A 25,602-nucleotide genomic window follows, 5' to 3' on the forward strand; every position below is an offset into this window, starting at 1 on the left:
GGGGGGTGCAGAGTATGGGAGGCGAGGTGCCCGACCCGTCTCTCTCTGAAGCTGGAGGTGGATGTGTGAGGATGTCCGCTCGCTGCCTCTCTCTGCCGGTAGGGTTGCCGCTCCCAGCCTTCATGCTTCTGCTGTTTCCATCTTTCTTTTTGTCATGTCATCTCTGCATTCCGGTTCTGTGGGGAGAACTTTTCTCCTGGCATGTGTGCGGGGGGGGGGGGGGGGGGGCAGAGAGGGCTTTGGGCTGCATGTTTACTCCTGCTGACCGGCAGGTGTCTGGCAGAGATGACTGCAGCAGCTGCACTGGCATTGCCCCCCCACCTTCTTAACTGTCCCCCACCCCCCTTGACATCCCCTCTCACCCAGCCCCTCTTCCCGTCTTATCCTGTAGTCTGATGTCATGACAGCTGATGTTTGTGCCCTCAGCTCGCTGCAAACCAGGGCTGAAGCCATCTTTCAACTTCTGAGACAGTGCCTGTTGTTGTTGTCCTTTCTCTCTGTCCCCTCTCCTCCTGCACTGCTTGTTGTGTCCTCCAAGCAGCAGGACGAGGACACTTCCTGTTGTTGTCCTTTCTCTCTGTCCCCTCTCCTCCTGCACTGCTTGTTGTGTCCTCTAAGCAGCAGGACGTGGACACTTACTGTTGCTGTCCTTTCTCTCTGTCCCCTCTCCTCGTGCACTGCTTATTGTGTCCTCCAAGCAGCAGGACGTGGACACTTCCTGTTATTGTTTTATTCTTGTTGTCGTCTCTTTTTCTCGTCTCTTCGCTGCTGCGTGTCTAAATGTTTCTCTTTTGCTGAGCGCAGAGCAGCTGGGTGATGAATCCTTATTGATCCCTTAAACAGACCCAAGAATAGTTCATTACAGCAGGCTTCTCTCTGCTGACCTCGACAGCATTCAGTTTATAAAGTGGACGGGCTCTTCTGCCATGCTCCCCATTACTGCAAATGAAATGGTGGGTCACTATCAGTCACTGCTCTGCCTTACAGCATTCCTCTTCAAGTGCATATCTTAATACAGTTTAATAGGTTTTAGGAAAGCTCACATTAATTCATCAATGATGAGTTTGGGGTTGTGGCCCACGGCGCAGGATTATGTGTGACTTCTGTGATCTTGGTGGATATAATTCCATCTCAGAGCCTGGATATGTTTTTTTCGGCACTTGGTTTATGTCCTCGGGGGCAGGATTTTCCGGTTGGGTAGATTATGCAGCATTAAGCTGCCTCGTATCTGATAATTCTATGATTCTGAAATCCTCTGTGGTTATAAATTAAAATGGGTGAGGTCTGATGTTGTTTCACACTTACCAGACCATATGAATTGAACATTTTCAGGAGTTAGATTCTGTTTATTCCAGCATTAAAGGATATTTGTTTCCTTTCCAGCTTTTTTGTGAATGTTTCCTGCCTGCTCTGAATATGCAGCTCAGCTGCAAAACAAAACTGATGATGCAAGAAGTTTTCTGAGTAGATAACGCAACCAAATCACTTCAGGAGGTGGATTTTCCATCAAGCATTTAGGCTGTTTTAATGTAAAAGACATCAGCTTGTGTTAAATAAATCATGGGCTCGTCTAAGGATTTTTCAGGAGATGGATTCAAAGCGGGCGAGAGGGAGCCAGGAAGCTGTGACAAGCTTCTGATGACTCATCTAAAGTTTCAATTCAAAGACATTAGGTAAGGGCCCGGTTGTCTGGAGACAGACTCGCTCCACTGCTTTGTTATTCATTAAGACGGCAAGGAGATTCTACTCCATGACAATGACTCTGACTGGAGTTTGTTCAAAATCCAAGACACTGAGTCATCGATGGCACAGCATGACATCTAGAGATGGGAATTGATAAGATTTTTACGATTCCAATTCCATTTTCGATTCTGCTTAATGATTCGGTTCTTTATCGGTTCCCTTATCGATTCTCATTTGGAGAAAAAGGACAACAAACCGGTCGATTAGCATCTTAGCATTAGCATCAACTTTGTTTAGTTTAGAAGTAATACGAGTCATGACCTTACAAACCCTTACAAACATCTATCCTGGCCTGGGTAATTGAACTCTTCCCTGCTCTGGTGAAAGGAGAAGCTGGAGGTAGAGGTGAACTGGGGGTAGTACCACCAGCCTCTGGCTCTGAGCCAGTCAGGCTCTGTCTCTCATGATTTCATCTAAATGTAATGCCTGAGAAGGCATTCATTTAACCTTAACCGTTACTAACAGCAGGTTATACAATGAGGCAAATGGAGCTAACATGATAGGCAGTGTTTGTTAGTTAGTTAGTTACCTGCAGTGTTAGCCGAGGACATGCTAATGTTGCTGGGTTCAGATTCACCAACGTTAGTCCGGAGCAGATCGAAAACGCGACATTCATTCATAGTTATTGCATGTTGGTAGTATTTCCTCCCTTTGGTGAAATATTCACTTTGCAAGTTGCCCTGTTGTCGTCTTTTTTAGGGATGTGTAACCAAACTTTTGAGCGTTTGTACCGCTTGGGCGCCATGTTTACTGTTTACTGCTTGCTGCACTGGACTCGCCACGCAACGTTGCGTGGTGACGTCATTCGCGCCCACTGGAATCGATAAGGGAATCGTTTGCAACATCGCCAAACGATTCCAAGGAATTGAAACACTGGGAACCGGTTCTCAACAAGAACCAGTTCTCGATTCCCATCCCTAATGACATCTGTCTTCATCTTCACATGTTTGTCCTCCCTGATACTTCAACTGCTGGAATGATGTCTTACTTCACACACAGTATGCAGCTCGTTGCTGCTGGATGATTTGAGAATGAGGAACGAGTTTGAGAAATTAGCCCACCTTGTCATAAACTTAGTAAGTGTGAGGAGTGCCTGTGTTAGAATGTAGAAATCAGTCTCAACTTGGTGTGACCTGAGTTAACATTTTACATGTCATTACTACTTGATATAGATGGATACACGTGTAATGTTGACAAGAAGCTAATTAAAATAGTGCAGTCCTCACGGATAACATTCTGACCAGCACAACATCTGGGGGTCCTTGTTGTCAGACACGTGGGGTGGGGTCTTTGTGGATTTGGCTTGCTTCCAATAGATCCCATCAGATTTCAGGATGGATAACTCTTTGTAGTGGTCTTTGAGTCCTTCCTAAGCAATTTTAACTGGGCCCCAAACTGTCCTTTCTGGGGAGACTGCTACTGTGAGGAAGTGCCATTGGCATGTGCGGGAGTGTGACCCGTCTCCAAAAACATTTCGATAGGCTACGTGGCAACCGTCAAAGTAACTTTTCCAAGCAGAACATTGCCTTTAAGTGATTTTAATACAGTTTCTGATAGGTGTGAATAATGGAAATAAAGAGAATGTCTCCATTAGCAAAAAAATGAGTACAGTCATGAATATAACAGGCGACTGTTTTCTACCAAGATAGGACAACTTCTACCTTACACCAGATCTATTGGACTGATTTCTGTGCCAAAGCTCTTGTAATTCTTAATTTGTGCAAAAATATGGTGCTGTTCCAAGTCAGGAGCTCCACTGAGGGAAGTGATTCTATTGTAATACATTGATTATGGTCCAGAAATGTTGCTGCTATAATTACTGTGACAAGGTCCCAAGAGAAAAAAACAAAAAATGTCAGGATGGACTTTTGGTTGTACTTAGCATCTAATTTCGAACCTACAGACTGCTAGAAGTTACTGATCCCAGCTGTCAGTGTTGTGTTTTTAACCATTCTGGTTTTCTTTTCCCAAACTCGACCAATCGGAAGGGCTCTCTAACAGTTTGAAATGAGGACTGTCAGGAGTGTGTGTCTGGTATATATTCAGTGGAATATGTTCAAGTGATAATGTCCACAAGTGATTCAAAATTTAAAACTAGGAAATATAGCAGATAGCTTACGCCCTCTTTTAGGTTGTTTGCTGAACAAATTACATTTTCAGACATCTGAAAAGCTTGAACTGCATCTTTCTAACACGCTGGATGTTCGCATTAATTGTTCAGTCAGAATTTTTTCCCAGTGATAGGATATTTGTTTCATCCCAGGAGTTCTTGTGTCCACCATGTCAAAGCCACTAACTGACCACATGGTCAGTGTTTTCCTGCTATTCGTGCCACCACCATGTGTTACAGAGGTTGTGAGATCAGATTAATTTCGGCCTGTGTGTGATGGAGATTGCACAAAATTTATGCATGCCCAGTATTGACCCACTGGGTTTCTGGAACTGGTGTCAACAGATTGCCGTAAGGCCCAGTAACATGTGGCAGCGAAAAGCTGCAGGGGATTACGCTGCTGGTGCTCGCTCCGTCTCTTCCAATTATTATCTCAGTTGCTGTCAGCAGACATAACAGGCATTCCATAGTCATGTTTGATAGTCTTAGTTTCACTATTACTCCAGTGTCGCGGTTAGTCATGAACTGCTGCAAGTCAACAGAGGCACTACATGAGAGAATATTCTGCATGTTGCTACAGGTTTAACTGTTGCAGTGGTTTAAACAGACTGCTGGGAATGAATCAGGCTTCAATAGTAACAACAAGGCAATTTAAAAGAGCAATGAAAATCAGTAATTAGTGTTTTTTGTTAACCTCAGAAAATACATCAAAACACACGTAACACAATGCACAAAGACACAAGAAAGCATGTTTTTGTGACTGATTGGCATCTTCCAGTGGGATGGATTTGGATAAATGCACAGAGCGCCTCTATGTTTTTATTCACACAATCTGAATGGCGCTTTCATAGTGGCACACTTTTCCCCAAGCGTTGCCAAGGAAAATGGAGACTCAGGGCTGTGCTTTTTTTCTCTACATTGGTGGAAAGTCTCACCTCCTCTCATGAAGCCTTGGTGGTGCATAAAATGTTGAGTCTCTGTTTTCCAAGGTGAACCTTGTGGTTTTATCTGAGTTCATTTGTGCACATAAAAGAACAAGGACTGTGAAAGCCAGCCCTTCAACATGTGTGTGCATGAGTTGAGGTGCCTCACTGGCAAATAGTGGATTAAGGCCCTGACCATGAATGGCAACATCCTCTGTTCAACTTGGGTCACTTTCCACTCTTACGTCTCAGAGTTGGTTCAAAGTTTCTAATTGCAAGTGGAAAAACTAAAATATGCAACTTATCAGAGATGTGGAGCATATGGTAGTATTATAAAGGCGGCGTTGCATTTTTTCATTTGTGGCAAAGCCCCACTCTTTGCCAGTCCAGATGGTCGGTGATGATTGCCAAAGGAAAACAGTTCAAGAGGTGGAGCTATTCAGCTCAGAAGAGCTGGAATGTGACAAGAGATGACACACTGCTGAATGTAAACCCCGAGTTAAAAGAAACACTGATTAGAGCTGTTAACATTTAAGAGTTTGCTCATTTCCAAAGTCATTTCTGGCATTTCTCACAGATTTGGATTTTATTCTCACAGAAGACTGGGCTTATACGGACAAATAATGACACTGCATGCCAACAAGCAGTAGAGATTGTTTTACAAATGTCGAACATCCGGTCAGCTTTGAATTGACAAAGTTATTGTTTTTAAAAAATGGGGGGGGGGGGCTTTTTAACTTTCCAACAGCAATAATTGCCCACCCAACTGACTGTGCAGCTTGACCAACCACAACAAATAGTTACAAGTTCTTTTGGGTCTAAGAACTTTGATTTATGTCTTCAAATTTGCAAAGGATCTAAATAACTAATGGATATTAATAGCAAATTGTAATAAGAAGCTATTTTATTTTAGACAAAATTTACTTTTAAGTTACTTAAAAACCTTTAACTCACAAATCTCATTAAAAAGTCGCCCAGACGACATGCACATTTTTGGAGCTAGCTATCAGTCGGCTTGTATTGATTTCAGTCGGATTGGTTTGTGTGCAGTTGCTTGCCGACTTTGTAAACTGCCATGAGATGGCCAGTGTTGGATATGAATGTGTTTAAAAGGACTATGTCTCACTCTTGCACCAGAAAAAGGTGTAACTACCATTCATTCAACAAATGCAGATGCATTAGGACGATACAGGTGTTTGCAGTTCCAGATGTGGGTCGAACTGTGCTGTACCAGGTGCTAAAAGGAAGTTAGAGAGGTCTGCCAGCACATCTTTAGGATTTATTAGATGACTTTGTTTATAAGAAAGCGAGCGGAGAGCAGCTGTGATATAAGATGTATTTTTGTTCGTTTTGACCTTGGCGCATACAGATGTGCTGTCAAAACTATGCAGCAGAGTTTAAAAGAGAATAAAGCTGATGAGGAAATTATTTCTTGAATTCCTTATTAGATGCATAGCAAATTTCAGCAGCCCCAATTCTGTACAGTTTGTGAAAATGTAATGTGGCTGAAAGGAAGACGTCATTGTTTTTGGTGAATAGGTAACCTCAGGATAGGAAGGGAGACACAGTGGGAAGGAATGGTCCAACTTAGCAGTTTAAGTTGAAATCAGCAGGGTCTGCCAGGCCATTGGGTTGCCTGCACGGCAGATATTCAGAAGCAGTTTTTATCACCTCAGCAGACATTACTGTGTTGGAGGAGTTATTGCTGTTGGAGTCAGGCTGACACACTAGTTGACATCCTCAGAAAATAGCTTTGGCACTGCAGTCGCCACTTTTTAAACTGGGATTCACAAATAGTTGGTAAGAACATGCAGTGCTCACATGGCTTGAGAGATGTTGATGTGTAAAGGCTTAAAAATATGACCTTAAAATGTAGTTTCTTAAAAAAAGAATGCCTGAAACAATGCTCAAAAATGTTCCCTCCCGTTCTTTTTTTACATGTAGTAGCCTAGTGTTCACCCTTTCCTCCTTAGAAACAATTACAAATACTTCCTCTTCATGACAACCATATCTTTTTTAGCTTAGGGAAATAACTGCTGCTGACTGTCCAAATCATATTTCACTGGAATGGAAAATTGCTGAGATCTGAGTATTCATCCAAGACATAAAACTAATCTTTTTAACCGTGCTGAGACTTTATATTAGAGGTCTTTTAGGTTTTTTTTTTTTTTGCCACACTGACACATGAATGATTTAAGTTAACACCGCTACATTAATACAGATCAGGAACATACTGCACAGATCTGTCACCAGTTCAGTCATCATAAAAATCATCGTCAGATGAATTAAACTAAAGCACTTAGCAGCAGCTTTCACACATTAGACCTCTCACACCCTATTACACCAGTGCATTTACTGTTCTTTCTTGGTAACGCTTATGCTGAATCACACCAGCGTGCCTTGCATGTTTGAACACCACCCTGGATGTCTGCTCGTCTTTTAGATATTTCGAAGACATTTATTTTTAAACATCATAGCGTAGCAGGCTGAGACAAGTTGTCTGCTTTACGGACGGTGAAGCAGGAGGGCCCCTCAGTCTCAGGATCTGTCAAGGAAGTGCTGATTCAAAGGGTCTGCAGAGGTCATATGTGAAGAGGAAGTGTTCAAGATGAGGAAAATTGATCTCCAGGGGACAGAAGAGTCAACCAAAGGTCTTTTCATCTCAAGCTCTAACTGCAAAGGATACAATGAGGCAGACAGTTTGTATTTTTAGTGGGCCCTGTTTGACCACTGCTTGGCCGAGCCTTGGAACAGGGCTCAAATATACCTTTTCAGCATTTGTTATCTTGAATAGCTTTAACAGTCACTGCCCCAGTTACCATAGCTTGCAGTGTATTGTGTTGATATGCATGAGTTGTACTTTGGACCTGCTTTGGCTGCTAATAAAGACTAATATTGACAGATTTGCCAGATAGGGCTCACAATTAGTCTAATTACAAATGTTACACGAACCTACAGGACCGAGTGCGCTTGGCAAGATACATTTGAAATGGAAATGTTGCCTTTACTGGCTAAACAACTGTTTGATGTGGCCATGCATGATTTAAAGTGGCCATTTCTTAGCCTGCATCAGCAAATGTATCTGCAGTAAATAGTACAGATTGATTTAACATATGGTAGAGAACTATTTTTGTATTGAGTCGTGTGACTGGGGTGTAGCATTAGTTTTATGTGTAACTATGGAGATTATGTGATGGTTTCCAAACTCATTTATTACAATGTTTCTGGGCAGAAGGGTTTTGTAGTGATATACTATTAGAGTTTATTATTTTCTTCCACTTTACTCTTCAGAACAAGCAACATCACACATATACTAGATAATCTCCTAACATCTGTATCAAACGTTTAAGCTAAGCATTTATATGGTCACTTTATATTTTATATTTTTAAACAGTTTTTTTAATTCTTAGATTGTTTTTAAAGTGTTTATTGTTGTATAAACATTTTTATTGCTTTATTATGTCTGCTACTGGATGCTTGAATTTCCTTCGGGATCAATAAAGTATCTATCTATCTATCTATCTATCTATCTATCTATCTATCTATCTATCTATCTATCTATCTATCTATCTATCTATCTATCTATCTATCTATCTATCTATCTATCTATCTATCTATCTATCTATCTATCTATCTATCTATCTATCTATCTATCTATCTATCTATCTATCTATCTATCTATCTATCTATCTATCTATCTATCTATCTATCTATCTATCTATCTATCTATCTATCTATCTATCTATCTATCTATCTATCTATCTATCTATCTATCTATCTATCTATCTATCTATCTATCTATCTATCTATCTATCTATCTATCTATCTATCTATCTATCTATCTATCTATCTATCTATCTATCTATCTATCTATCTATCTATCTATCTATCTATCTATCTATCTATCTATCTATCTATCTATCTATCTATCTATCTATCTATCTATCTATCTATCTATCTATCTATCTATCTATCTATCTATCTATCTATCTATCTATCTATCTATCTATCTATCTATCTATCTATCTATCTATCTATCTATCTATCTATCTATCTATCTATCTATCTATCTATCTATCTATCTATCTATCTATCTATCTATCTATCTATCTATCTATCTATCTATCTATCATTTACCTGTAGTCATTTTCTGTCCAAAGAATCAGCTTTTGGGAGAAATGCCTGTCACTTTATCTGTTCTTTAGTTCTTTAGTTACTCCCCACCATTCCTCATTTGCCATTTTGTGCTGGGCAAGTGTTGATTGTTTTTTAGCCACTTCAACTGAACATAGCTGCTCGTCTTTTGTTGGATTTCATGTTGAAGGTTTACCTGAGTCCTCCTCATCATTGCTGCTTCTTCCTCTGAACACTTAAGACATGATATATGGTATCAGCTAGGCTACCGACTCGTACTTATTCCTTTCAGGCTCTTGGATGCAGTTGGAGTTATTTTCTCTCGGACAGGTCATAGTTTGTTACAGGAACCATGCTGTTTATCACTATGAAATTGCTTATTTGTCGTCATGAATTTATTTCAACCTTGGAAAAACACAAACGGCTTACAAAATAATTTGAGGTTTAACTGGATGAAGCATTTTTTTGCTGGACAGACAGTCCAGACAACAGATCAGCTCTTGGCATTCAGTTCTGTTATTACCACTGTGTGGTAGAGGTTAGGAGCCACTACAGCTGTCGCCATGGTTCCTGGAGGGTCCTGCACAGTCACAGAGGCTAAGCTAGCTGCTGCTGAATGCTCAATAAATCCCTTCAAACTGTTGAGCTGCCCATCTGTTAATCTTAAGCTTCAGTGGTTTTCTTTTACAACACGTGTTAAAGATGTGCGTTGAAGTTGTGGAGGATTTACAGACACCTAAGGGGAGTGGAAGTAAAGTAGCTATCAACAAAACACACTGGCCATCTAAAGTGAAAAAGTAGTATATTTCATTCTTTAATAAATGAGAATTTGTTTTAGTTCATTCTTACTATATCACTACTGTATAAACAGACCTGTCCAGTAAAGTTAAGGCCACAAATAAGCCCTAAAATAAAAAATAAATGTCATACTGGGTAGAAGTCAGTGGGAAGAAAACAATAATCATCACTTTAAGGAAACCACCCTATTTAAAAATGAGTACAGTACAGATTAAGAAAGGATAACAAACTCTTGGTAATGTAAGGATCACGTGCCTGTCATAGCACAGAAGGCAAAGAATGTTTGACCCAAACACAGCCCACACACCTGTCTGGCCCACATTTGGCCTTGACTGACAGCAGTGACTCAGACTGAGTGTGGCTGCCTGAACTCAGCCTAAGACTGCATATTATTGTTATTGATATCATTATTAGAACCCAAGTTCGAGCCTTCTTTCTGATTCACACAAAACTCGCCAGCACCATAACAGAGCAATAAGTGCCAAAAGTAGCCCCAATTAGGCCCAAATCTGCCTCTTATCTGGCTTGTAAACCAGCCTTGTTGAAAATGAGAAAGAGTACTCGTCTCTCTTGTTCATTTGCAGTTCAGTTTATTCTGAGCTATATTTGTTTCCTCAGTGGGAGTGCCCTGCGCTATCTACTACCTCATTTCTTTTGGTTCATCCATGGTGTCAAATGACATGAAGAGACCTTGGAGGCCCTAGGTGTCATGTGCTGCTTTTAAGACTGGTTATGTAATAGCATGTTTTCCACTAAATAAAAGAGAGGGCTACCTGGTGTCGGATGAGTGAAAGCAAAACCAATGTACAACTGGAAGGGATGATTATAGAAGAGAACGCAGCGTAATGTTTTTTATCAGCATGGAAGCAAAAAAATGATCTGAAATCAGTCAGGGTAATCAAGTGTGTCACACCAGGCTGCCGCTCCTTTCCCCTGACAGGCAGGCGCACACAGCCGCCACACAACCTTTCTTCCATTGCAGCCTTGCAGCTCTCCTTGACAGAGGTGAAAAATCCAGCAGGAAGGGAAGGGATCGTGCAGGACAGAGAAAGGCAGCCTTTATTGCAGATGCCAACATCAACAGTGCCCAGAGCGTACAGACAGAGCTTCTGTGTGTGTGCGTGTGTGTGCGTGTGTGTGTGTGTGCGTGTGTGCGTGTGTGTGTGTGTGTGTGTGTGTGTGTGTGTGTGTGTGCGTGTGTGTGCGTGTGCGTGCGTGCGTGTGTGTGTGTGTGTGTGTGTGTGTGTGTGTGCGTGCGTGTGTGTGTGTGTGTGTGCGTGCGTGTGTGTGTGTGTGTGCGTGCGTGTGTGTGTGTGTGTGTGTGCGTGTGTGTGTGTGTGTGTTCTCTAACACAGAGAGAGGGGCGGGACAGGAGCTGGCGGGGGGAGAATCAGGCAGGGTGGTGCCTACTAGTCATTCTAACCAGAACCAGCGCTGTGCTTCTCTGGGAGTCCATCAGTGTGAAAGCGAAGGCTCATGCCGTCAATACCTCTGGAAATCTGCCTGGAAATGTCCATGAACAGCTGTAGTCAGGTTGTGCGAGGTTGAGACAGGTCTGGAGCTACTTCACTTGCATTTCTTTTCAATGCAGGTAAGTTCCTTATCTTCCTGCGGCTCGACTTGGTTTGTTTTGAAACCTTGGCATCTTCTTTGTCCTTCCTTTTAACAGCTTGCAAGTACTACTACATGTGTTTCAAACAGAATCTCAGTCCTCTGTATGTCCTGTACATATGGCAGAATTGACATTAAAACTGACTTTGACTTCATAGAAAAAGTATTTTCTGGTTGTAAAAGGAAAGCTTATTTATTGTTCTTTGTTCATCTAAAGAGTTTCCTTTTTTGTGACATTTGAGGGGCCCTCCTGTTCGACCTGAACCAGACAGGTTTCATTCCTTCCTTTTCTTAGATGACATACACCTTACATTTTCAGTCCTATACTTTGGAGCACATGATGTACAGCTGCTGCTCCTGAGCTCCTGAACCGACTCTCACATGTGGAGAAAATGCCCTTGAAAGCAGCAGGCGAAGCCATGCTTAGAGCGGACGACACAGGCCTTTGCCCATCAGTCACTTTGGCAATTGCACTGCCCACTTGGTGCCAGTGATGAGCAATGGATGGCAGAGAGGGGACATACAGAAGGGAAGGGAAGCGGAGGCCCTCTGGGGGCCTTAGTTTGGTTTCTCCCTTCCCTCCCCGGTTTGCCTTTGGCCTGGTCAGTCTATAAGTCGGTGAACTGTGTTGTTGTTGGTGATATAAGCTGGGACATCACACTCAGGTCATCATATAGGACAAAACTAAGTTTCTTGATTAGATGTAAGTTAAACAACCTCCTACTTTTGAAAATTGAATTGAGTGATTTAGGTGTATTCATTTGTGATGTGTTTGCTAACTGAGATATAATTGGCCCCTAGAGGGTGTACGTTTGCCGAGTTGAACAGCAAAAAGATGGAAAAAAAAATAGAGGAGGCAGTTGTTCACAGACATGTGTGGATCATTAAGGGAAATTAAAATGTGGAAGAATCGACTCCACCTCACTCCTCCTGGAATTTAATTTAATTTCACACAGGTAGTTCGATGTACCTATAGTGCCGGGAGGTTTGTCAGAGGGGCCAACAGACCTGGTGCTGTACCAGCTATTTTTGCAGATGTTAGCTCATCTATCCAATATATGAAAGAATAGAAATAAGGAAAATTCTATCAAAGCAATATATCCAAGTGCCTATAAAGATGCTTTCTGGTAAAATGCCTCACCAATCAAACTCGTTGATCGTTTAAATGTAGCTCCTTTAACTGTGCAACTGTAAAATCATCACTGCAACCCCACAAAATGCACAGTTGTATTGGTATGTGAAGGCAGCTGTTGAAATTTAATACAGAAGGGCAGCTTATGCCTGGAAAGTGGAGCGCAGTAAAAAAGCAGGGATAAAGTGACAGTATGGCCTGTCACACTCAGCTGTTTCCCTCTGAGATAATGGCTTGTTTTAAAATGACACAATTTTGCTGATTTTCAACAAGAACTTTATTGTAAGTATTCAAAAATGTTGAGGATGATACACAATAAATATTTTCTGTAGTTAGGATTACGAAGCCAACTCCCGGCTGGGGCCTTTCTGTGTGGAGTCTGCATGTTCTCCCCGTGTATGCGTGGCTTCTCTCCGGGTACTCCGGCTTCCTCCCACTGTCCAAAAACATGCGTGTTAGGTTTGTTGGTGTCTCTAGAATTGTCCTGAGGAGTGAGTGTGTGTGGTTGTCTGTCTCTGTGTGGCCCTGTGATGGACTGGCGGCCTGTCCAGGGTGTACCCCGCCTCTCACCCGCTGGGATAGGCTCCAGCCCCCCCGCAACCCGACCGACGGATTAAGCGGGTATAGAAAATGGATGGATGGATGGATAGAAGATTACAAAGCTAATTTGATCTGGGCGAACCAACACAGAGGAGGTTGTGTATTTTTATGGCCATACCATAGACTGTGTGTTCCTCACAGATTCAGTAACCTGTGTTGTCTGCTTGCTTGTCTTTTCCATTCTCTTCTTTATTTTTTTTTTTTGCCTTCTCTTCACACATAGCCTGTGTCCAGGGCACACTCAGCCAGAGCTCCTCCTCCTTGAACAGCAAAATGCTTATTAACACTAATGAAGCAGTAGCTCGACCAGCAGCGCCTCAGCTCTAAATGACTGTGAATTTCATTTGTATTCGCTGCAAACCGAACACGTCTGGATCTGCCGCTGGTGTGAAGCACAGGCACATCTGGCACATCTGGACTTGTTGAACTTTATGGAAAAAGTCCCAGATACTGCATCAGATGACGTAGCATCACGCTGCATCTATGGAGGAAATCTGAAAAATGCTTCCTGTCACGAGTCATCAGATAGCATCAGAGTGTGAGGACCGTCTGCATGCTGCTCAGACCAAAAAATAACATGCACTGGAGATAGGCATCAGCCCTGCTGTGGAAGCTAAATACAGAGAGTAAAAGCAAACAGCACAAAGGCATTTCTGTCAGGGAGGGACTCTTGAGTCTGGCCCACAGCTCTACCTTGTTTACTCTTAACTGAGATTAAATCTACCAGGATTACCTAAAGGATACATCTGATTCATTAGGACTTGAGTTTTGTTTGTAGTCATTTTGGACAACATTCCTAACACCGTATTTAGTGAGTATACAGGAGCATGACCCAGTCAGACAGGCTCATGTCAAACTTCCAGGTTGCAAAGACAAATAGTGAAGTTAGTATTAAGTTATTAACCCTGGGTAATCAGAGTTGTTTAAAAAAATCTATTCCAGATCAACCTTTTGGAAATGTCCAACATGCCTTGCCGTTTTGTTGAACACTGCCTGCCTGTTCTTCACCATCCTGCCCAGTGTTTGCTTCTCACTAGAATACTGCGGGTTTGGAACTGGAGCTGATGGGCAGATCAGAATCAGGATGGAAGAAGCTGCACAGAAGGAGGATTATCACAGATGGAATAAATAATTGCACCGTGGTCAGAGGAGTAGCAACAGCTCTGCATAAACATTGAACAGATTCTGTGCCATATGTTCATCAACAAAGCATCCACTGTGTTTTCGTCTGCCAGCTCTGACTCCACAGCTTGCAGGCTTTATGTCGCGTGGATGTATGATTTCATTTAGTGGACTCATAAAATGTGCAGATGCTTGCATATGGATGGTTTTTGTCTTTAAGTAAGTGATTTGTGCTACGTGTTCTATGTCCAGAGCAAGGAGCATGTGCATTATGAGAGCCACTGCTGCTCTAAGTTAATCCTCCCTCTTTCTGCTTCTCTGGTGTGGAGGCTTGAGGCTGAGAGGGCAGGGCCACCGCGTCCCTCTGAAGGCCACACGTGGGTGGGTTCTGAGCCTAGGGATTAAAGGGCCGAATGGCAGCCAAACAGCTTTAGAGACCCAGCCTGCCTGCTGGACCCTGCCTTTGCCACACTCAGTTTGGAGTGTGTGTGATGCAACGGGGGCTTAGTCAACGCATAAGAGCAGTTTGTTTCCCTGTCACTATAAACTTATTTCACCGGTGTCCATAAACAGGACATGACACTTGCTCAAGAGATAATTATAAATGTGCTAGCACTTGTAAAAACATGTTTCAGTTTCAGTCTCTGTTTCAAGTTACTGTAAGGTGATGGAAAAAAGCCTTTAGGAATCCACCTAAATACGCAGCGTGTCTGTTTGTGTACGCTTAGCACTAGCTCGTAATTAAAGTTAAGTGGATTGCAGAAGGAATTAGGACCATTATAACATCATATTTCAAGCGACAGCAAATGCTGTAAAACTAGCCCAAAATCCCATTCACTAACGTATTTCTCCTGAAACATTTGCATTGTGCACAGCATGTACACTCAGGTTAGGATCTGTCTTAACTGTCGTGAATGGTCACATTGGAAGGTGACCACTGTAATACTGTGCTACACTACATAGAGTATAAAGAGTTGATTATACTCTTTGTAGTTTTTGTAAAAAAAAAAATATGTATATATTTATATATAAACTCGATGTGGGGATGAGCTGGTTAGAATTCCAGTGAAATCAGATTTGATGTTTAGATGTTATGTGAGGGTGTAAAGATTAACCAATGAGAACAGGAAACCCTGTTTTAACACTGAAGATGGAATTACACCAGTACACGGATCCCTGGATCTAATAAAATGTGTCCTAAACTTATTGAGAACCAGATTCTACTGTTAAAGTCCAGTTGAAAGATTTCGCTGCAGATCCTAAAAAGTGTCAAAGCGACTTTGGTGCCGACATCAGAGTAAAACTTAAATGTGGGTCCGCACCAACATGAGCACACATTAGCCAAAGGTGTGTTGTTCTGTTCCTTTAAAGGGATATGCCACCCCCAGGCCAAATTAAGTGTATCCCCGCATTTCCGAGACATAAATAAGTGTGTGGGAGCGTTTTCCTGGCGTGCAACCAAGCAGTGGTCAGTGCTGTGAGATTCGGACAATGCCTGGGTCGCCAGGAAAATGCTCCCACACACTTATTTATGTCTCGGGAATGCGGGGATACACTTAATTTGGCCTGGGGGTGGCATATCCCTTTAAGACGGTTGTACCACGACAGAACACTCGGATCTCTGAACTCTGAGCACTCGTCCAGAAACATGTCAATACGATGAAACGAAGAGCACTCTGCTTCCCATTTCTTCTGAACTTTAGGATTGTTGTCTGATTATATTACGGTTAGAGATGTTTATTCTAATTCAAAGTATAGCCACAATTAAAGGCAGAGCAAGTCTTACTGTTTCATTGTTAACATGAGAATTTACGCAAATAGTTGTGAATCAAATAAAAGGGAAAAACGAGCAGTTCTGAATAGGGAATCACTGGTTCTGGAAGAAGTACAGAAATGGTCAGACAGAGCCCCCTCCACCAATCCAAAGGCAGGAAAGAGTATGGGAGAAGTGGTTTTGGAATCTATCAGACTAGTTCAAAATAAAGTCAGAATAGAGTCTTCTCCAGGGTCCGTAGGTCCGAGGAGCTGCATTTTATCACAGTCTCGCACCACAAAAGAAAAATTATCTGCTTCCCAAATAGGCCCAAAGAGGGAAACCTCTTAAGTGCATTTGCTGTCAGGCACATGGATACAAATCCAGAACTTGGAAAAATATTTGTGGTTTACTTCTAGGTTTGTATTCAAGTGATCAGGCACCGTTTTATACCCTGTTTTGAAATCTTAACTTATACATTCATGAAAAACTAAATTTGGACTACTAGGATTTAGGATTAGGGTTACAATTCAAATATGTCTGGACAGCATTTGATGTAAATGATTATGCAGCACTGCAGGACTCCCAGCATGCACAGAGATCCATATGGTCCAGAACATGGCAGCATGACTGGTGTTCAATCAGCTAAAAAGGGCCTAAGTCAATTTACTACTCATTGAACTTCACTGGGTGCCCAATCAAATCAAGTCACTAATTCTCACCTACAGAGGGACATCAGGGTCAATACCCAGCTATTCCAACACAATCCTTCAAACGTGTGCTTCTTCTCCACTACTGTGTCCCTCACAGGGAAGTAATCTGCCACTGGCCTCCGTTTGCTATCACAGGAGGAGCATCTCTATATACTTTCAAGAACCTCAAGACTTTTCTCTTCTGAGAAAACCTTAACACCATAACAGGCCTAACTCACACTTACTTTGCACATGTTCATTCATTCATTCATAGTTATTGCATGTTGGTAGTATTTCCTCCCTTTGGTGAAATATTCACTTTGCAAGTTGCCCTGTTGTCGTCTTTTTTAGGGATGTGTAACCAAACTTTCGAGCGTTTGTACCGCTTGCGCGCCATGTTTACTGTTGACTGCTGGCTGCACTGGACTCGTCACGCAACGCTGCGTGGTGACGTCATTCGCGCCCACTGGAATCGATTGTTTTGCTCTTATCTCATCGTAAAGCTTTTCATATCTGCATACTTATCAGAGCGCCTTGTTAAAAATGTCTCTCCTCCAAGTGTTTCCGTTTTGAATTCCTGCAGTCTCCCTGTGTTTCCAATCAGTGCTGTTGTTTTCAGTCACAAACTCTAGCACCTGGAGGACTGGACGTGCAGACACATTTGTCTCCAGCTCCCCGACTCACACAGATTGCTCAATTTACTTACCAAGCGAAGCAGAAAAAGCAGTGTCTATCAATGACTCTATTTTTGGCCCCTCCAAATGAGAGCCCCTCTCATGGTGTCCTTCGTGTAGAACCTGCATGCAGAAAGATGTGGGCAGTGGAGGGTCACATGGTTTGTTCATTGTGGAAGGAGTTTAAAGGGTTTGAAGAATTGGATTGAGATCTCAACTTGTGGTTAGTTGGAGTTGGACCAGAGCTATGACACCCTTTATGGGGATTAGTATGACAGTTGCTGCTGTTTCCACTTCAGAGTCCAGAGTGTGACAGGTGTGTCTGTAACACAAGCCCCTAAAAGAGAGACTCAGTGTAAAGCTGTCTCGCAGCAAACTCACTTTGAAGACACTTGCTCAGAATTGTTCAGCTATTCTCGAAGCAGCAGTGTGTTTTATGAATTCTGTTGTGGCTTTTTGAGTCGGACTGAAAGCTAATAACCAGCAGGGAAGCATCAGTGCAGTAACATGCATACAGACATGTCATTTGGTTAATTCAAGATTCAAAGGTTTATTACCATATGTGCAGTTAGAAACGTGTTTCCCTGTACAATGAAATTCTTTGCTTTGTTGCCCGCCCTGGATGTCCAAATATAATAGAAGATAAGATAAAATAAGCATGCAAAAACAATATTATAACAGGATTCTTAAATAATATAGAGATATAAAAATATAGAAATATAGCCTGTGTACATAAATGTGCAGTAGTGCGCTACATTAGCTGTCTTTGTGCAGTAGTCAGCAGTAAGTTGGTTGTGATTGTGGATGCAGCCTTATTCAAAGAAAGGCTGCATTTAGCTAATGACGTCACATCCTCACATCAACTGTTTGACTCGCATTAATGTCGGTTGAAACATAGCTCAAAAATATTTGAGTTACTCCAGTCACACAGAGAACAGCCTGTCTTTTTCAGGTGTTGTGATTCTGCGCACATATCTCAAAGGTGAAACTGGGAACTTGATGCAAAGTGATGTGGTGTGGCAAAGCCAGCAGCCAGTTGTGTTGGATTGACAATAGCCTGTATGACAAATGCATTGAGTGATGAAGATTATGATAAAAATGTAGCTTTTGTAGATGTAAAGCACTGATTCTTTACCCAAGATGTAGCTGCGCTATCGCCGGAGCTGAATGTAAAGATAATACAACCAAACAAATAAGACTGGTGACCGGAATCGTTTGTAGGATATCACTTTCAGGAGTGTGACCACGTTATTAAAACTTCTTCTAAATACAAGGCCAACAATCCAATTTTCCCAGGACTACCAAGTCAGCGGTTCCATAAAGGTTTAGGTAGCTTCATTGAAGCAGCTGGACTCTGCACCCGCAGTCGCCTGGAATGTGCTCAGCTTTCCTTCAACTAGCTACAGGCTACACTAATGATAAGGTTGCCACAGCTCTTAAAGAAGTTGCATTTCGATTGGTGAAAAAGTGATAAAACGATACAGTGATAGAGTTAAAGACAGGCAAAGCAGTTTTTGGTATTTTAGGCTTTTCTTGGTGGTTCATCATCATCAGTAATCATCAGCTGTATGATGCCTGTCAATGACCGGAGTCAAAACAAAAAGTCAGGCCGCCAGTCCATCACAGGGCCACACAGAGACAAACCAGACAAACAACCACACACACTCACTCCTAAGGACAATTTTAGAATCACCAATGGACCTAACATGCATGTTTTTGGACAGAGTACCCGGAGAGAACCCACACATACCCAGGGAGAACATGCAGACTGCACACAGAAAGGCCCCAGCTGGGAGTTGAATCTGGAACCTTTTTGCTGTGAGGCAACGGTGCTAACCACCACACCACCGTGCAGCCCGCCAAAGAGCACATGTCGGATAAACCATTATCAGACATCCTGGAATGGGAACGATTTGCTCAACTTGTTGGGAGAAATTGGGTAGCTATTCGAGCAAACAAAGATGTTAAAACACTGCTTAAAATACTGGAAAAATGAGAACAGTTGCTTAGCTTGACGTTTAAAATAAAAACGTTTGCATTAGCTTGAATAGATGTTAAGCTTATAGGATAGTTAATAGTAGTCAGTGGAGTGGTAGTCCACATTTGAGATACTTGGAGCAAGGTAGGGTTGAACTGACTGGAGAAAATACTGTATCGTCAAACACTTTATTCATCAACAGTTAACTCTGTTAGGCAGATGTGTCCAACAGGGAGGTTAACCTTTTCTAGTATAGTGTCACACACTGGCAATAACAAAACCATAATGAATCATTTTCTAATAGTTTCAGAGCATATGGCACAGTTTTCAGCTCTGAGGTAAATGTGGAGGATGTCTCTTCGAACTACGGCACTGTTTGACTGATCCCTCTCAAGACAGAGATAAGAAAGAGAACAGAGTCCGATAAAAAGCAGCTGTCTCGAACTGTTCCTCTGCATCCTAACAGATGTAGTGTTCACTGCTGCTGCTTTACCTTCAGCTTAAATGCTTAAGGCTGGCTCTTATACTGTTGGGCTTAGCTGAACACTTACGTTAGGCAAGGCAATTTTATTTATAGAGCACAATTCATACACAAGGCAATTCAAAGTGCTTCACAGCTACATAAAATCACAAGAAGAAAATAAAATGATTAAAAAGAAATAAATAAATAAAAAATAAAAGAAATAAAAATCTACAGGGTGTCTATTAGTGTCTATTGAACAAGCTAATGATGGAGACTTTGCAGGATTGTCAGGTTGTTTGCAGGTTTGTTTTCTCTGTAAAGCTTTTTTTTAAGGCTTTCAACTTTCGATTCTCCGGTGCTCATCGAGCTTTCTTTCAGCACCACAGGTAGTATTGTTCAGATTTACTCCTCCCAAACAGGAGGTCATATGTTTTTTTGTCCTCTGAGAGATCATCATAACTCTCTATACCGTTGCTATGATGAACTCCACGTCGTCAGTGTGTCTCTCTGTTGCACTCCAGATGAACCTTCACCATATGGGAAACATTTTGCTCCTTTTTCTTAAACTCTGTGGTTGCTCATTCAGTTTTAACTCCCTCTTTATTTGTACCTATTATATACTATAATCAGGATTATTTTCCACATTACACTGAGCCATTAAGAAGTTTTTTGAGGCACATTTGAGCAAAACATGTATATGCAGAAGGCCCTGTAGATTCCTACCCAAACTACTGCTATTAGCTCTGTTCTCACAGTGCTTTACTGGGTCGATAAAATCTTTAGTCCACTTGATACACGCCCATTGTTTGGGCAATGATGTCAGAATACAGAAATGGAGCACCCACTCATTGCTTTGCTTTTTGGGACGAGGCAGGGGTGGGAACAGGAGCGGAATCATCAGCACAATGATGGGAGCAGGCGGGAGTCAAACATTCCCTTTTAACTTGGATGTTTCTTTAAAGGACAGTTTGGCGGGTCAGCTGGCCATCCAGCTGTTGCTTGTTATGCAGTGCCATTTGGAAGACCACAGTCATGATAGCATCATGTTATGCGTGCCTCTTAGGCCTTTGATCAGCACTGGTGAAGCTGTGATAATCAGATGCAGCATATGTCTTCCATATGAAGCTGAAGACTGACATCTGAAGGCATTCATACAGAGGTAAAGCTCACATTACTGCAGCTGTAGCTCCACATCCACAGCAGCTAAATCAGTACATCCAGGGGTTTCCCCAGGCCCCATCCTTTTACGCCATTCTCTTTCTATTAATAAGGCTTGCGCTCTCCCTTCAAATTTTTTCTTCGTATTTAATGTCCCATCCTGTTTGAGACCCTTCAGCTCTGTGGGACAACAGTACTCCCACAGCCACACGACCCAGTTTCCTCTGGAGGAATTCCCTCCCTCTTCCTCTGAATGCCCCTCCTCAAAACTCTCTGCAGGAAGGCCAGAGCTAGAGAGGTGTCCAAGGAGAGGGGAGCGTTTCCCTGTCAGGATACAGCGCCAGCAGCCAGGGAACACCACATTCATCCCAGGAATGGAGTAACAGAGATCACAGGGGTTAAGGGTATGGTGTAGGGGCTCAGAGGGCAACATGTGGTGTCTAAAGTGTACCTCAGACAGGACACAGTCTTTGCTGGAGCTGGATTTTGACGGCTAGTAAGTGTACATGTGCTGGTACTGTAGACATGTTCTTAGTCTCTGATTTGGCACTGAATTATCTTGTGCTGCAAGTTTAACATTTCACTAATGCTTGGTCCTTTATTGGAGGACAGCTGCCAAGCTCGGTTGAGAAAGCATTTATTCATGTCCAACAGAACTGCTGTTACTGCTTATTGGATTAATTGCCTTTAATGTAGTGGATTTTGTGCCAAGATACAGAAGTTGATGAAGGGACCCACTTTGTGTAAGTGGTGATTTTGCTATTCCCCCTCAACTCATTCAGTAATTAACAGTCAGTTTGCATAGGGAGCAAAACTTAAGAACCAGAGGAAACCGACTGTTTGTGGGGGGCAGTTCAATGAATTCATCACTGCACCAGAACACAGTGAGAACAGGCAACTTGCAGAGGCCACTGAGCAGCAGAGGCAGGACCTTTTCATGGGAGGTGTTGATACTGGAGCTGTCCTCACATCACCTGCACCGCCAGCTAGCAATTCATGCACTGTCATGGTGGTGCCTCAGCATTTTGTGGGTTTATTTAATTGAAAACCTTTAATGACACGGGCAGGAAGGGTGAGGCGCAGACCTTACAATATATGTGTGTGTAATTGTTAGAAACATTTGGTAAAACCAGTGTAAAGTGTTCACTCCTAAAACAATGGCATGCATGTTTCCTCTATAGCAGAGGTCTTCAACAGGGGGTCCGCGGAGGTACAGCAGGGGGGTCGCGAAATCTTTGGTTGTTTAGACATTTTTTAATATTTCTTTTTTCTTTTTTTTTTCAAACAGTTTTTTCTCACAAATTGTGTGCAAACATGTGCCATCCACAGATGGTTTGAGGATTCATTGTCCCATCTACATGCATGTTTAAATTTAAAATCTGTGGATTATTTGAATAGCTCAGTGTTGTATGCAAGATGTTTGTTTATAAATGGCAGTGGCACGGCTACCCTGTACCTTGCACATGTTTAAAATAAAAACATGAATATATTAACCTGTGTATTATTTGAATAGCTTAGTGTTGAATGTACAATAACAGAGTAGCTATGTTTATACACGGCACTAGGCCCCGTTAAATATAAAACACAATTGCATGCCATATAAATAGTAGGGGGGTCCCTGGTCCAACTCTCCATCAGTTTGGGGGTCCCTGGCCTGAAAAACGTTGAAGACCCCTGTTCTATAGCAACCTTCAAATACCAAACTGAAGTGAAACTGTGAAAGTGGTTTTGAGATGATTCTAACTGCGAAAGTGTTAAGTCTAAGGAAAATGACTTGTGCCACATCATTCAGGTGATGTCAACTTGGTTCAGGGGATGACAGTTTTAGAGTGGAAGAATTGAAGTGCCTGTTAGCAATACTGAGAGGGTCTAATGAACAAAGTGCTATGGTTTTGCTGCCAGGGTTTGTCTTATTCAGTCTAATAACTTCTTAATCTTTAATGTCTTTAATGCTTCATTACAAAACAAAACTGGAACTACTCGAAAACCCTTCATGGCTGGTGCAGTAAAAGAGCACCATCCATGATATAGGCTACTTGTAGTAGGGGGACAGCTACTAACGAAGCCAGCTATCGATTTGACCAATGACAAGCCAGCAGTGGTAACTGAACAATGGCAAATGAAAAGGTAAATATTCATTTTATCTGGGTGGTAACTCGTGCATCCAACACAGCTATTCATCAGATCATCTGTTGTCTCAGTTGTGCATTAGTATGGCGAGAGCAATTACTAGCATCTCTAAACATGAGAGCCCCCCCGGATTAGTAGTCCTTCGGCTGGGCATCAACATTTCTAATCTGGTAACAATCATACCAATGCTGACCACCTGATAAATAGCCTACTGCTTTGATAACTGACCTTCCAAAGCTGGCTGGATCAGCTGCTAAAATGGTTCATCTTCCTCTTTTCTACTTAGCAGCAAATCATAGGGTACACTTCCGCCACCTACTGTTGACTTGGCTGTCACTGCAGTCTGTGGCTGCTACGATATACTGGATATTAAAATTGCAACAAGGGCACTCTTGCAGTAGACATACTTGATAATGGAAGTTCCTGTTGAAATAAACAAACCCAAATTATATGATTCTTTTACTTTGTGTTGAGTGTCTATACAAAAGCATGAAAAGCTAGTGCCTGTCAACCACCAGCCTCTACCGAGTGCTCTGCAGTCTTAAATGTGACCCTTTTACAATGTACACATACATATTCATGTACATTGCTTGCTTTGTCACATCGTTAAAACAATGACAGTATAATCACGGTGTCTGTTATCATTTATTTTGAGGATGCATCCTGTTTTAATTAGACATTCCAGAAAAATATCTGCTAAACCCTCATCATCAGTTTCACCAACCCCACACATATCAAATCAAATCAAATCAAATCAAATCAAACTTATTTACATAGCACATTTCATGTACAAACAATTCAAAGTGCTTTACATAAAATAAAAGCATTGCAGCAGGGAGTGGAAGAAGCATTAAATTAGATAAAAGAATATAAAGAGAAACAAATAAAATAATTTAAATGAATTTAAAAACAAGCAACAGTCCAGATAAATTCAAAGATATCATGCAGATTTCATGCATAGACACATGAGAACAGAAATGTCTTTAACCTGGATTTAAAAATGTCTCCATTTGGTGAAAGTTTAATCTCCACTGGCAGTTTGTTCCACTTGTTTGCAGCATAACAGCTAAATGCTGCTTCTCCATGTTTAGTCTGGACTCTGGACTGGACATATCAATTTAACCTCTGTAAAACAGCTCGTAAATAAACAGTTACATTAATGAGAATGTACAGCTTCACTACATTTGGTGAGCACATCTCTCTTAACATGCCACCATGGAGTATCAGTCAAAGGTTTGGACACACCAACTCATTCCAGTAAGGATGTGTATCACTGCCTTCGAAGACATTACAGTAAGCATCTAGATATGTGGGATACAATCCAGTTGGGGTGGGATGCATTTTTGCACAGAAGGATTCGGTGTATGGATGCTGGTATTACCATTGATCTTGCTGAGTTGTAACTAAGTTGTAATTGGATAAGGTCTTAATCTTGTTGTTGTTGTTTCTCTGTTGTGCTAGCTGTCTTAGCATCCACAGATTCAGTGAGTGTGCAGATGGCTACTGCTGTACTTTATCCTTACCCCACAGACTTTTCAACAATGTTTCTTCCTTTTCATGAAAGCTGCATTGAAGCTGTGTCAGTTTGTTTTTACATCTTAAACAACAATCTACTACTTTCACCTCTCAATCTGGGCAAGATCGGGGCAAGAGGGCAACGCTCTACTCACTCTGCGTAGTTGGGTGATGGTGTTGACCCACTTTGATATTTCACTCCTGTTTTCAAGCAGAAATCTCACATTGACTTTTTGCAGGATATGCAGTTAAACATTTGATAAACCATCTTTAAACAGTGGAATGAATGCATTTTATACAACCCAGGGGTCTATGTTCCAATAGAAGTATATAATTGACATCAAAATGAACATTCAGTTTGTTCTGGTTTAACTTTACACACATTTTCACTCAGAGTGTGTATAAAAAAGAAACATTAGAACTAAGAAATAACGTGTGAGATTATATACCAAAAGAAAAAGTCTTAACCAAATGGTGACTTATACTTCTCCCTCTGATATAATAACAGCACTCCTTTATAGCAGTGGATATAACCCTATACTCTATCTATGAAATAATGACTCAGCTTCAGAGTGACGTTCCCAGTGTTGACATATCTGTGACATATCTGTGACCTTCGGACTTTCACTTCTCCAGCCCTGCCCTGCCCTTTTTGTACGTCTACCTCTGCTTTAAAATGGGATTTCCTGGTGAGGGTTTGGGTATTCATTTTAATGAGGCTGGATGACATGCTGGTTGACATTTAAAATGTCTTTTGTATTTTGGAACAAATGAGCTTGTCCTTAACCACCTCTCAGTGGGAGAATCAGGCTGACTTTCTTTTTTGATTGCCTGTTCATTTGTTTCATTGCACTTTTTCATTTTGTTTGATTGTGGATTTTAGGGTTTATTCAGCAACTCTAATGCAACATAACAAGCTAATTAATGGCACAAACATGCTTGAAGGACTTTCATGCTTTCGTAATGATTTCCTGGAGGCTGCTGCCTGCTTGCTTCAGGAAGAGTGCCACATTTCTAGCACGCTAAGCTTCTTCCTCATCCAAACAAATAGATATTTCCAGTCAAA

The 25,602-nt window shown here is 41.8% G+C and overlaps 1 protein-coding gene across 3 annotated transcripts in view; it reads left to right on the plus strand.

Annotated features, from left to right (window-relative positions):
- iqsec1b (IQ motif and Sec7 domain ArfGEF 1b) overlaps positions 1-25,602 on the plus strand; it is a 313,514-nt gene that overhangs the window by 266,308 nt on the left and 21,604 nt on the right. Inside the window, exon 1 of one of the 3 annotated variants that reach the window (XM_075461870.1) lies at positions 21,184-21,387. The exons of the other annotated variants lie outside the window; for them this stretch is intronic. Coding sequence (XP_075317985.1) covers positions 21,323-21,387 — 65 coding nt within the window. The 5' untranslated portion in view covers positions 21,184-21,322. Of the gene's footprint in view, positions 1-21,183; positions 21,388-25,602 lie in introns of those variants that run through there. 3 annotated transcript variants of the gene reach the window in all.

This window comes from Odontesthes bonariensis, chromosome 3, assembly GCF_027942865.1.
Source record: "Odontesthes bonariensis isolate fOdoBon6 chromosome 3, fOdoBon6.hap1, whole genome shotgun sequence".
NCBI lineage: Eukaryota > Metazoa > Chordata > Actinopteri > Atheriniformes > Atherinopsidae > Odontesthes > Odontesthes bonariensis.